The 13,961-nt window shown below is 30.7% G+C and overlaps 1 protein-coding gene and 1 long non-coding RNA gene across 3 annotated transcripts in view; one reads left to right on the top strand and one right to left on the bottom strand.

The window, feature by feature from the left end:
• Window positions 1-13,961, bottom strand: part of LOC149490427 (uncharacterized) — a 129,939-nt gene that overhangs the window by 15,978 nt on the left and 100,000 nt on the right. The gene's annotated exons all lie outside the window — the stretch shown is intronic.
• On the top strand, window positions 8,922-12,149 carry LOC149490438 (BTB/POZ domain-containing protein 2-like). 2 transcript variants are annotated; one of them, XM_089704366.1, is made up of 2 exons: window positions 8,922-9,042; window positions 10,618-12,149. In XM_089704366.1, the coding sequence occupies exon 2, from the start codon at window positions 10,618-10,620 to the stop codon at window positions 11,974-11,976; it is 1,359 nt and encodes a 452-aa protein (XP_089560492.1). In that variant the 5' UTR covers window positions 8,922-9,042; the 3' UTR covers window positions 11,977-12,149. The 2 variants fall into 2 exon arrangements, with proteins under 2 accessions (XP_089560492.1, XP_089560500.1); XM_089704374.1 differs by lacking the exon at window positions 8,922-9,042 and adding an exon at window positions 9,053-9,188.

The following is a 13,961-nucleotide window of genomic DNA, read 5'->3' as shown; positions in this document are numbered from 1 at the left end:
TGTGTGATCAGAGTATGGTCAATGTTGGGGCAATAGAAAGTCTAATAAATGACACAAGAATAGTCTATTTAAAACAAGGCAAATCTTGGAGGGGTGAGATAATGATGGTGGATAAGGTAAAAATAATACCTTTATATGACACACCTCACTTATTTAAAGGCATAAGAAATAATTTAATGTCAAAAAATTTAAAATATCTCCATGAAAAAACAGAAAAAATTGTTAAGTGGGAGTATTTCCAGGAGGTATACGACGCAGATAAATCCTATGGAGAATTAAGGTTACTACCAAAGATTACCGAAGAACATATCAATACACAAAAAATAAACAAAATGAAAGTGAAAACTGCAACACAATTATTCAGCCATTCAATGGCTTCCGCCACCAAACATTTGTATGATGCAGGAAAAGTTTCCTTCGAGTGCACACAGTTAGTTCCCGTCATATTGTTATTGGACAAATTATTTGATTCTTTAAATAGTAATACTTTCTGTATAGAAAATGGAAAAGTGTATAGGTCAGGTGTAAAGCACAATTCACCCCATCATGAATTATGGAAACAAGCCATAAAATTTTTAAAAGAAATAAAATTTATAGAAAGAAAGGTAATTGGCAATAAAGTACGTATTCTTGAAAAGACTGTACCATCTATAAAAAATCTTATCAAAACTATAGAGGGATTCCAAGCTATTTGGAAAATATTGCACAATAAGTATGAATTTGATATCATGTTATGTCGCAACTTTAATCAGGACCCAATCGAAAACTTCTTTGGACGTGTAAGAAGTCTAGGGATAAGAAATGTAGCTCCAAACATAATTAACTTTGAGGGCGCATTTAAGGCACTTTTCTTAAGCAATTTTTGTTCTTCCCATTCCCTCAAAGCTAATTGTGAGGAAGATATGAGCACATTTTTACAATCCTTAGACTTCTTATTAACAAAGACAGATAATATAACTAAGATTGCAGATAAAGAAAGAGAAACATTTTATATAAATGAAGAAATTTTGCAGAATACAAACATATCTGATGGAATGCAAAGTAAAGGATATGTTTGTGGTTGGGTCCTGAAAAAAATTTTACAAAACCTTCGTATTGGAGGTTGTGTTAGATGTAAACAAACCATATTTGCGACAGAACATATTTCATCTCATTCATCATTTATTAAATCAAAAGAATATGCAAATTCCAAATGGCTATGTTATCCTTCCAATGAAGTCGTGGAATGTTTTAGTGAAATTCAAAATATAACCACTGCATCACTAAAAAGAAATATTAATGTTATATGTGTAAAAAGTAACATAAACAAAATTATTGACATATTTGTTAACTTTGAAATATTTAATTGTGATGAACACAAAATTAATTTCATTAAATTATTCCGCGACAAATCTGTTAATGTTTTAATTTATAGTTGGTGCCGTTCGGTTAATAGAATATTAAGCGGCAAAATAAATTATGATGGGGATGACGAAATAAAAAATTATGCTAAGGCCTATTACATTAAACACCAACACAATAAAAATAAGAAATGATTCTATGCGTTTTATTTTATTTACCCTTGATTGTACCCATACACATCATCGAAGAATACTATGTGTATGCTACCTTGGAATGTATATACGCAGCTGTAAATAAAAACCCACAAGATTGGTAATCATAGAGTAAAGTAATACTGTGGGAATAGAGAACCAACTTCGTGCATTTTTTGGCCAACTAGTTTATGAACGCCATCTGTTAGACGTATTCCGAAACTTTGATTGCAAATATATATATATAGCTATACATTGTACAGATTCATATTTTTTAATAATGTATATACTACCGAGAACGTATACACGCAGCTTTGGAATTACCAATCTTGTGGGTTTTTATTTACAGCTGCGTATATACATTCCAAGGTAGCATACACATAGTATTCTTCGATGATGTGTATGGGTACAATCAAGGGTACAGTAAATAAAATAAAACGCATAGAATCATTTCTTATTTTTATTGTGTTGGTGTTTAATGTAATAGGCCTTAGCATAATTTTTTATTTCGTCATCCCCATCATAATTTATTTTGCCGCTTAATATTCTATTAACCGAACGGCACCAACTATAAATTAAAACATTAACAGATTTGTCGCGGAATAATTTAATGAAATTAATTTTGTGTTCATCACAATTAAATATTTCAAAGTTAACAAATATGTCAATAATTTTGTTTATGTTACTTTTTACACATATAACATTAATATTTCTTTTTAGTGATGCAGTGGTTATATTTTGAATTTCACTAAAACATTCCACGACTTCATTGGAAGGATAACATAGCCATTTGGAATTTGCATATTCTTTTGATTTAATAAATGATGAATGAGATGAAATATGTTCTGTCGCAAATATGGTTTGTTTACATCTAACACAACCTCCAATACGAAGGTTTTGTAAAATTTTTTTCAGGACCCAACCACAAACATATCCTTTACTTTGCATTCCATCAGATATGTTTGTATTCTGCAAAATTTCTTCATTTATATAAAATGTTTCTCTTTCTTTATCTGCAATCTTAGTTATATTATCTGTCTTTGTTAATAAGAAGTCTAAGGATTGTAAAAATGTGCTCATATCTTCCTCACAATTAGCTTTGAGGGAATGGGAAGAACAAAAATTGCTTAAGAAAAGTGCCTTAAATGCGCCCTCAAAGTTAATTATGTTTGGAGCTACATTTCTTATCCCTAGACTTCTTACACGTCCAAAGAAGTTTTCGATTGGGTCCTGATTAAAGTTGCGACATAACATGATATCAAATTCATACTTATTGTGCAATATTTTCCAAATAGCTTGGAATCCCTCTATAGTTTTGATAAGATTTTTTATAGATGGTACAGTCTTTTCAAGAATACGTACTTTATTGCCAATTACCTTTCTTTCTATAAATTTTATTTCTTTTAAAAATTTTATGGCTTGTTTCCATAATTCATGATGGGGTGAATTGTGCTTTACACCTGACCTATACACTTTTCCATTTTCTATACAGAAAGTATTACTATTTAAAGAATCAAATAATTTGTCCAATAACAATATGACGGGAACTAACTGTGTGCACTCGAAGGAAACTTTTCCTGCATCATACAAATGTTTGGTGGCGGAAGCCATTGAATGGCTGAATAATTGTGTTGCAGTTTTCACTTTCATTTTGTTTATTTTTTGTGTATTGATATGTTCTTCGGTAATCTTTGGTAGTAACCTTAATTCTCCATAGGATTTATCTGCGTCGTATACCTCCTGGAAATACTCCCACTTAACAATTTTTTCTGTTTTTTCATGGAGATATTTTAAATTTTTTGACATTAAATTATTTCTTATGCCTTTAAATAAGTGAGGTGTGTCATATAAAGGTATTATTTTTACCTTATCCACCATCATTATCTCACCCCTCCAAGATTTGCCTTGTTTTAAATAGACTATTCTTGTGTCATTTATTAGACTTTCTATTGCCCCAACATTGACCATACTCTGATCACACACTGTAGCAATTATGTTTAGACCAGTAGCTGTTACATGTTTTACGACCTCCTTTATTACATTTTTTAAATCAAATCTTTTTAAACTTTGTGTAAAAAAATAAGCTACTGGTTGTTTATATTTTATTTTTATGCCTCTAACCATAAATACTAATGCATGATCAGCTATCTTTGTTGGGCCTATATTAGCAAATCCTTTAAGCTCATCAGAGGCAGCAAGATAATGAACTTGTGGTTTAATTGACATCTCGTCAAATATGAGTGTGCACAATCTATCATCAGCACTCATTTTGTCCACAGTTTCCTTCATTTTCTCAAAGATGAGAGTGTTTATGCCTGGCTTGATTTTAATTCTGCCTAACAGATTTCGGAGAGATTTAGCAGATGGCAATGTGAAACATTTGTATAATAAAGAGTAGCTCTTTGGGCTCCTTTTATACAATGCCATTGCTAAAATTTTTTCTTCAGTAGTGAATCGACGTCCTTTGGGTTTTTTCGCGGATTCCCGAAACTGCATATTTGTTAAAAGTCTAGATGGCAAAGACATTGACTTTGTGACATTTTCAAATGATTTTTTCATTGAAAGTTTTTCAGCATCAGCCAAACGTGACTTAAAATTTTTATTTTTCCTTTTCAATCTGCATATTTCACTCCTTAAATTTCTTATTTGTTTTTGAGTTGTTTTATAATAATGCAGACATTGTGACTTCTTTCTTGTACCTGTAATGGAAGAATTATATAAAATACTGTGGTTGGTTGAATGATGAAAATTAAAATAATATAACAAAAAAAATTGTTTTATATGATTAATTAAAAAAATATCCAGCAAAGCATATAGGTATTTAATGTTAATTTACCTGACAGCAGTGATGGTTTTGGCTGCACATACATACTAGGTCCAGGCTCATCTAATGCAGTGACTCCAGTCACTTGTTGTAGTACACAAGATGGTATGTTCATAGTGGGCTCTACAGTTTTCACAGCAGTAATAGTAGACAACCCTGAAATTATAAATAGTTATTTACAACTTCATCCACAACAATCAATTTTTGTCATCCTACAGTATGATAGTGTTTTATCATATAAATGATATTTGAAAGTTATTCATAGGTTCAGTTAACATTTATCATTTGGAATGATCATTTAATATTGCATACAATTATATTCTATACTGTATTATCAAGCGTACTCACTAAAATTAAATATGACTTTATAATGGTTTGTATTAAAGCAGTATTAAGTTATGTGTAATGTATGCTTGTATTTTTAGTTATGTCTAGTATTAGAATAACCTATCGGCCAAGAATCAATCAAACAAAGAATTTTTGTGTATTTTTTTTATATCATAATTCATAAATATATTTAACAAGTTTAGCTAATGCTAATCAAATGAAAATTAGATGCTTAGAACCCAACAAGATAGCCAATAACAATAATATAACAAAGTCAATAAATACATCTTGATCTCAAGTTGTAATTGCACTAACTGATAAAAAATTGTTATTTGTATACCTAATGTAAATAAATTAGTAATAAATTACAAACTAGCTGTGCTCCGCGGTTTCACCCACATTGCTCCGCTCCTGTTGGTCTTAGCATGATGATATAGCCTATACTTACATAAAAAAACGCGAGTTTTAAACCGGCCTCGTGAGCATATATAATTTGTTTTTTTTTTTAATTTAACAAGATTTAAATATTTACATTAACTTACCGTGTATGTTCTTCACAGGAATAGCTAAAGCACTCAAGCGATTGTTGCGATTTTTATGGCTTTCCAAAAAATGTATGTCACAAATTTTTTTAGATTTGAAAATTTCTCCATCACTGATGTCTTTTAGTGTATCACCTGCCAAGTCTACCCACTTTCTAAATCGTTCTGGATATTTTTCTGGATTCGGAAATCTGTGGATGGTGACACCTGCAAATCAAATGTTACAATTAAAATAGAAAATTAAACAGGAATTTCTCTATTAAGATAAGAATTCATGAATGCAAATAAGCACAACTACCTACCTTTGGTCACACATCCGAACACACAAAGTCTGTCAGTAGGCATATCGATTACTTATAGCAGCACTTAACTGATAGCGTCCAAAATCGCAAAACTTAATTATTAATAGCGTCCAAATATCGCAACACTTAATAACAGAACTAATAGCGTCCAAATATCGCAAATTCAAAACACGGGAGAGGTACGTCTAGCGGAATCATACAACTCGACGCTAGGCGTAGACTTCGTTAATATTCTTCAGCTGAAGCAGAAGATGGGCACTTCACGAATTACTTATTCAGCAAACGCAAACAAGCCAAGAAAAAAGCGCACGCGCTCACGTTCAATGAAAACGAGTGGCGGCCATATTTGCAAATTTGTTGAGATATCAAAATTTGAATAAAGAGACTGTAACCGACACTGTTTTTAAAATTATGTATTTTAAATTGGTTTAAGGGATTTTATAAAACAATTACATTTTATTACAATAATTTTAAAGTTTATAGATAAATTATATTTGTATAAAGCATATGTTTTATTAATTAATGTTGCTGTGACATCTAGCGAGTAATTATATAACTAATTGGACACGATTTATTTCGGAATACAACTAATAGATGGCAGCATCATATAATAAATGTTTAACTATAAGGCGAGTTTCCTACCCCTGGTCTATGAGAAGGAACCAGAAGGAACCGAGGTCCGAGCGACAGTGTGTGCGTACTGCGTGCGTTACTCGCAGGCGTGGCAAAGCGCTCTGCGTACATAGGTTAGGTGGTTAGAGCGTTTTCACATTATCCGATCCGATATCGGATATCGGAAGCCGATAGCCGATATCCGATATCGGAGGGAAGTAAAATGTATGAAATATGTACCTGTCTTTCACATTAACCGGTCCGATATCGGATATCGGAGCCGACACCGATATTCCCAGTGGCTATCGGACGATAATGGTCAGTGTTGCCAACTCAATTTTCGAAAAGGCAGTATACCAACAGCAAAAAAGCACTAGTTTGTGTATTTTCAGTCATATAGGGCGCTCAATCTTTAAAAAATTCTTTGCTTTTAACCTAAAACCCTTTCTATTAAAAGAAACCTTTTTTTATTAAGAAAACACACATTTAAGTATTTATAGGCATTTAAAATACGATTTATACGGCAGGTATTTTTATTTGCCGTATTAAAATATACGGCAATTGGCTGAACTGAAGCAAACAAAAATATATTGCGTTCTTAAATTCAATTATCTATCTTCGAAAACATTAGTGTCAATCATCTTTATTTTATCTCATTCTGCCTCGCTCCTCCTCCTACTTGAATGTTGGTTGTGCTGTTTATTGTATTGTTGTCATTGATTGCTTTGTTTTTAACCGACTTCAAAAAAAGGAGGAGATTTCACACCGATTTTATTTTTATTTTGAATTTACAACAAAGAATACAAAGTTTGAAAACTCTTCATTCTAAAATAATTGCTTATGACAATAAAATAATTTAAAGGTCTACCAGAATCTGATGGCATATTTATATTTATGAAATAAAAGATTTTCATGTGGCAACTTATTTGACAACTATCAAATTGGTTGTCAAATTATTTGTCTTCTTTGCAATTGATGAATAATTATTAGGATTTTGTCTAAAAAATCTTCGAAAATGTCGAAAAAGCCGCTGCGATCACAAGCAAGAGGTGTTGTTTATAATGTGTATAAAAAAACATTCGACGAAGAAGGGTCAAACACATCACAATTTTCAATTTTGAATATTTTATTGGTAAATTGGACTTACCCGTTTTAATACTTTAAATTAAAAATATTATATGTAGGTAACTATAATATTGTTTGTTGTTTACAATATAATTTTATGAAAACTTATTACAGGAGTTTCCAATACGGCTATTCGTCAAGTCCAAGCTGTCCAAGTCAATTTTATAATGTGTGTATCTGTTAATACTTACGAAAATAAACATAGTTTTATTTTATTTTTATTTTATTTTATAAAAAATTATAAGCAGTCTAGTTTTGATCTACATTATCATTATATCGATATTTTCACATGGCATACTGATAATAAATATACAAATATAGGTATGTGTAAATAATAATATGTATTACCTGTATAAAAGTAATATGTATATTATACATGTAAGTATGTACCTACTACCTACTACATAATATTAAGTGGATATCTCATTATTAAGTACAGTATTGTCCACTTATGTAATGTGACTAATGATATTGAGGACAAAATAAAAAATAAGCAGTATCAAGATCGTTCAGTCCATTTTCCCTAGGGTTGCACACTCCAAATTTTGATTTCCCTAATTGCCATCAGATTCTGGTTTACCTATATGTATCTTTACTTACAGGAAATGACAACAATCATATTACAAATATATTTGAACGAGTGACAATATTATTTTAGGCTTATTAGGATATTACAGTGTAATAAGAAAAAGTTAAGAAAATGTGAACAAACATTGTATCACTTAATAAATTTATCTTAGGTACTACATGAACTTTTATAAATGTATGTAGTGAAAAAATGACTAAATTACTAGGTACGTCTTGCTAAAAATACATTTAATAGATTTTGAAAGGTATTTACAAATATGTATTACTAAAAACTATTAACTAATACTAGGTAGGTATTGATATAAATTTATATAATTTAAATTTTAAATAATGTGTTAACATAAGTATATTATGTTATACAAATGACCGATATCAAAACTATTTAGTAAATAGCACATCTAAATAATATGCTGTAATTTGTGATATCAAATCTTTTTTTACATTTTACTTTTCTTTTTTGAAGTTGTTTTTCTTAATCGTAGTTATTTTTAATGTACATGTACAACTATGATATAACATTTAATTTTTTTTAATTATACCTTTTTTTATCAACTGGCAATTTGGTTTAGTCTCTAAAAATTTCTGGCAACACTCATGATGATATCGGAACGATTTTATCGGACAATGTGAAAGGGCAAATTGTATCCGATATCGGATATCGGCTATCGGCGTCCGATATCCGATATCGGATCGGATAATGTGAAAACGCTCTTAGGTACATAGAAACGGCACGTTGTAAATTTGCTCAAAGATAACTTACTTGCTCTCTTTATACTATGTTATAATACTTCAATAAATTATTCTTATAATTTGAAAATACTATTTATATAGTAGGAGATTAGTCATTAGTTTCTACGTTTGTATAAATAAAATAATAACATAACATAAAAAAAACGTTCTCCAATTTTACAAATATTTGGGAATGGTATTTTTCTGTATTTTTATCCGTTCTTAAAATATTCAGTCATTCTCTTAGATCATTAAGGTCATTCTCAATCGAAATTCATTTATACTCTATAATCTATTCCAATTTCCCATGACCCCCATCATGACATTCATCGGCTGTCAATCTCAATTCTCAATCTGTATTCTGTCAGACTTGTTTGCAAATAAAAAATATTTTGATCATTGAAAAACGTGCCGAGTGACTTGTTTGTGTTACGTGCCTATTTGTGCTAATTACACTCAAGGTTTGTGTTACTTTATTGAATTTTTTAAGCATTATTATATAACATGAATTGACTTATTTCATCCTGCAACTAAAGTATTTCTGAAATTTCTGTTAACTTGTTCCCTGGTCATTGTCAAGTTCAAGGCTGAGTGTGGAGTAAAACAGGTATAACCGTTATAAGTACATTGATCTCATTTTATTAGTGAATAAATTTAAATTTCTTTCAAACTAGTATTTAAGATAAAAAGAAAAAACAGTTACGTATCCAAAAATATTTACCTAAGAGGCCAGACATAATTCTATTTCAATAAAAACGGGCATCAGCCAAATAATATATTCATTAAACGAACAAAATCAGCTTGTCATTTTAGATTTGGCAAAAACTGCTTTAAAAATTAGCAGCCAGTCAATATCTATTGCATTTCGAAAGCTGAGAAAGAATATAACTACAAAAAAGGTATATTTTATCTGTGTTTGATTATTATCTCTCTAAAAAGTATCCAGGTACTTGTACAATATTTCTATACAAATTTAAAAACATAACTTTGAATTCAAAACTCAAACATTTATTTATTCAATAAGACTTCTTCTAGAAGCACTTTTGAAACATCATTACCCACTCAAGTGCGGGACGCCATTTTCCAAAAATCGGGTTATGTGCGGAACCGGCTCCCGGTGCCGCCGCAAATGGGGTTTTTTGGCGGTCCAATATTTTTTTAAAGTCGATTATCTCAGATTCCTTTATCAATAGCACATTTGCAAGTATATATAGGTATATATTGATAGATAATGAAATATACTCTATGCCTTGTCAAAACATGGTAATATTTAAATAAAACAACTTGTAAGTCAAAGCAAATGTACCCTTGTAATTTTTGTTACATTTTGTCTGCTAATAAAAAATTAAAACAGCTGTTCAGTGAGATTTTAATATTTATTGATCCTTTGTTACACTCTTCTTACGAGAAAATAAAAACATCATACCCTCCCATACATTTTTTTTACACATTCCCTGTTTATTTTTTTGTACAAAAAACTACCCACTCAATGTGTCATCAAAAGTGGGCCACATAAATCATGTGGTTATGTTGTTAACTTGACTTATAGCTAGCCTGTTCTTTCCTTAACATGTCATATAAGTTAGAAAAAGGAAGGACGATAGACCGTTTTATAAAGCGAACGCAAAACCCACGACTGTTGATCGACCGGGAGCCGGTCGCCCCGCACATAACCTTGAATGTGGATCGACCGGCTCCCGGTCGTCCCGCACTTGAGTGGTTACATATTTTTAACATTTACCACCGATTCCGAAAGCAGTATCTACGGAGTAGTTTCTATGGTACAGTATCTACGGTATAATTGAATTCTAATGTTAAAATATCATTATATTATATAGTATCAATATTGTGCCTGTTAAATTGTATGTCAATTATTATTAAAGTTCCCTATTTAATTTAATTTTTACATAAAATAATTACTATCCTCCTTAGTTTGTGACAATCATTACATTACCTGGAAAGTCCATAAAAGATCCATAGAAGATCCTCATTTATCAAAAACATAATTAACTAAAATAATATTTTTATTTTTTCAGATGGGGTTTAAAATGAGTGACTTTAAAAATAATAGCCTGTATGATCGGATGAATAAATTACTTGTCTCTTATGATTGGAGCGACTGTAATTTTATTGTGTGTGGAAAAGAGTTTAAGGCACATAAATTAATTTTAGGCATAAGTAGCCCCGTGTTTGAGGCAATGTTTTACGGACCATTATCATCAAATGATAATATTGTGATCACTGACATAGACCCTACTATATTTCAACTTCTTCTACATTTTATTTATACTGATAAAGTGCACATCTTATCCATTGAACAAGCATATGATTTGTTATATGTGTCCAAGAAGTATATGTTAGACTCCCTAACGGGAATATGCATAGAATATATTGAAGCCAATATGAGCATTGACAATGTCATAACAATCCTTAACTACCCAGATTATATGCAAGAAAATGAAATACTTACATCTGCATTGAATCTCTTCTGTCAGCATGCACAGTATTTATTACAAGAACACAAAACTGACATATCCATATCATGTTTAAGAAAAATATTAGAGTGCAATGATATAAATGTCAGTGAAAAAGATTTGATCAAGATAACATTTGAATGGACCTTCAATTATTGTGAACAAAATAACTTGAGTAAAGAAACAAATATGCGTAGGGATATCCTTATAAAGAGTGGATTATTTCCATTGTTAAGGTTTTCTACCTTGTCTGAAGATGAGCTTAAAGAAATAGCTCTTGATCAAACAAATCTCCTCCTTCCAACTGAAATTGAGAATGTGGAACAGATTGTTAAAAAAACAGTAAACACCCCTGACAATGGTATTAAGAAAGTGGATGACATAATGTGTATAATACCAGTTCCTCGAAATGTAATAAAGATCCAGTGGCACCTTTGTCATCGAGCTCTTATTCGATCAGAATCTCCAATATCAATAGATTCTCATAACAATTGTATATACACAAGACTGAAGGCTGACAAATCCTTTTTCATACATTCTCTCAAAATTCAGTCGAGGATGGCTCCTGTGGATAATTTCTGTAACTCAATAAATACCTATATGGAAGGGTTTTTAATCTCAATAATGTCAGAATCTGATAACAGTATTATTAGAAAACTTAATTTCAAGAAAGAGATTGAATATGATTCTAATATAGATATTGAATTCTTGGAACCATTATGTATTAGAAAGGACAAGTGGTATAGAATAGGATTTATATGGCCCAACCAAAGATTATTTGATACACATTTGTATAGTGTGCAAAGCAGAGATTTGTGCTATATGCTATATAATAATAAGATAAAATTTGAATTTCAAGACATACTATCATTATCTGATAGTTGTGGAAGTTTTCTTAAGGGTCTAAAATTCTGTCTGTAATTTTAAGTCTCTATTTAAGTATAAATTGCATGCCAAACCATTTTATTTATTTATACTTAGATTTAAGCAAACTTAACTGTTTGAGAATATCATGTATCATAAAGTTATTTATAAAAGTAATTGAAAATAGGCAAGTAGTTATTAATAAGGTCTATAATTAAGATATGGTACTTATAGACTACAGGCCCATGTTGAAAAAATTATGGGTCATTTGATCCACCACCTGACCTATCTAGAATGATATAAGAGCATAAAATAATAAGATTCAGCACTATGACGACACTCGTAAGCTGTCCACCTGAGTGCAGATGAGAATTCGAAAGTTCAGGTAGAGATTTTCTCCCCTTGTCTCCATGATTTTTGTACGGCGTTGCGGAACAATGGCTTAAAAGCAGTATAGAAATAGTATGACACAGATGCCGTACAAAAATGGTGGTCCACAAAGTCGGAATTTATTTTTATTTTTCGACAGTTGCCGGGGTAAATTTGGTCATTTGATTTTGTACGGCATCTGTGTCATACTATTTCTATACTACTTTTAATCAATTATTCCGCAACGCCGTACAAAAATCATGGAGACAAGGGGAGAAAATCTCTACCTGAACCTTCGAATTCTCATCTGCACTCAGGTGGACAGCTTACAAGTGACGTCATAGTGCTGAATCTTATTATTTTATGCTCTTATATCGTTCTAGATAGGTCACCTGGTGGGTCAAATGACCCATAATTTTTTCAACACGGGCCTGTAGTCTATTACTTAAAAAAAAATAATTTAAAAAAAGAAAACATTACTATATTATAGACTAGACTCTAGACTCTAGAGCATCCATGTATTTTGAAACATTGATGAAGTCTGAATTTAAGTATTAGCTTTGTTGGAATTTTGTAATGTAAAATGTTTAAACCTAGTTTAAAAAAAACTATTCTTTTGTCGTATTTCACAATATGTATAAATATGTATACAACTATTAAAGTGATAGATCCCTGGTTTAAAGTTAGACTGTGTTTGAATTGTTTTGTGGTAATACCATTAATATTTGAAGTCAGAAAAAAGCTTATATTCTAATCACTCTCCGAAAGTTTTACTTCATGTGGTCAATGGTCATAATTTATGAATATCACGTAAAAAATTGTAAACCAAAAAAACTCAGCTCCTATAAATAATGTATGTAATTACATGTTTTGATATTTTCATATCATAAAGCAATGGTTCTAACAAAATAAAATAAAATAAACTAGTAACCTCTAGTTAACAAGCTCAATGCGGGTCCCACTGTAATTATTATGTACGTGCACTTCAAAGTCCTGGTATAAATAATTATTATCAGATAAAGATGTAGTTATGTTATGGAACATCAATAAATTTATGCCAAGTTGAAATATCTTTCTACAAGGATATTGTGCCAACTCCTAGATGTATAATGCTAATATTTATACATATGCATATTATTATTAAGTCTGTAAAAGTATTAACTATGGTATTATTGAAATAAATTACTAACAAAGGGTAAGATCTCTTGAATTTGCGTTTCAATAGTACTTATTTTAAATAAGTTCTCAATTATTATTTGTAAAGTAAAATATTACGGGTGCTTTTCCACCAGAGATGTGCTATGCGGCTATCCGATAATAATATGATCCCATATATAAGATGATCAACTATATAGCCTATAGAAAGAAAATACCTAAAGTAGGATAGAATATTTATTGCTATTCTCGAGAACAAGGCGACCAATCCGGATAAATTTTTTAAAACTTTCCTTTTAAAGGAAGTTTTTAATGGAAAGCAAAAACGTAAAAGGAACAATAGGACAGAATGGGACAGAACAACATCAGCCAGAACAGCTAGTATTTACATAAATGTCATAGTCAACAAGCTTCATAAAATATAGCGTTCATTGAAGGTAAATACAACATTTAGAAAATGTACCATATATAGGGTGATTTTTTTGCTGGTTTCTTTTTGGCAATACTGTTTTTGATAG

The sequence above is a fragment of the Colias philodice genome, chromosome 2 (genome assembly GCF_061535455.1).
Source record: "Colias philodice isolate Cphi_HAF_F1 chromosome 2, ilColPhil1 Martin Lab GWU primary, whole genome shotgun sequence".
NCBI lineage: Eukaryota > Metazoa > Arthropoda > Insecta > Lepidoptera > Pieridae > Colias > Colias philodice.
The sequence above is the reverse complement of the archived record's forward strand: the minus strand, read 5'-3'. Positions and strand labels throughout refer to the sequence as shown.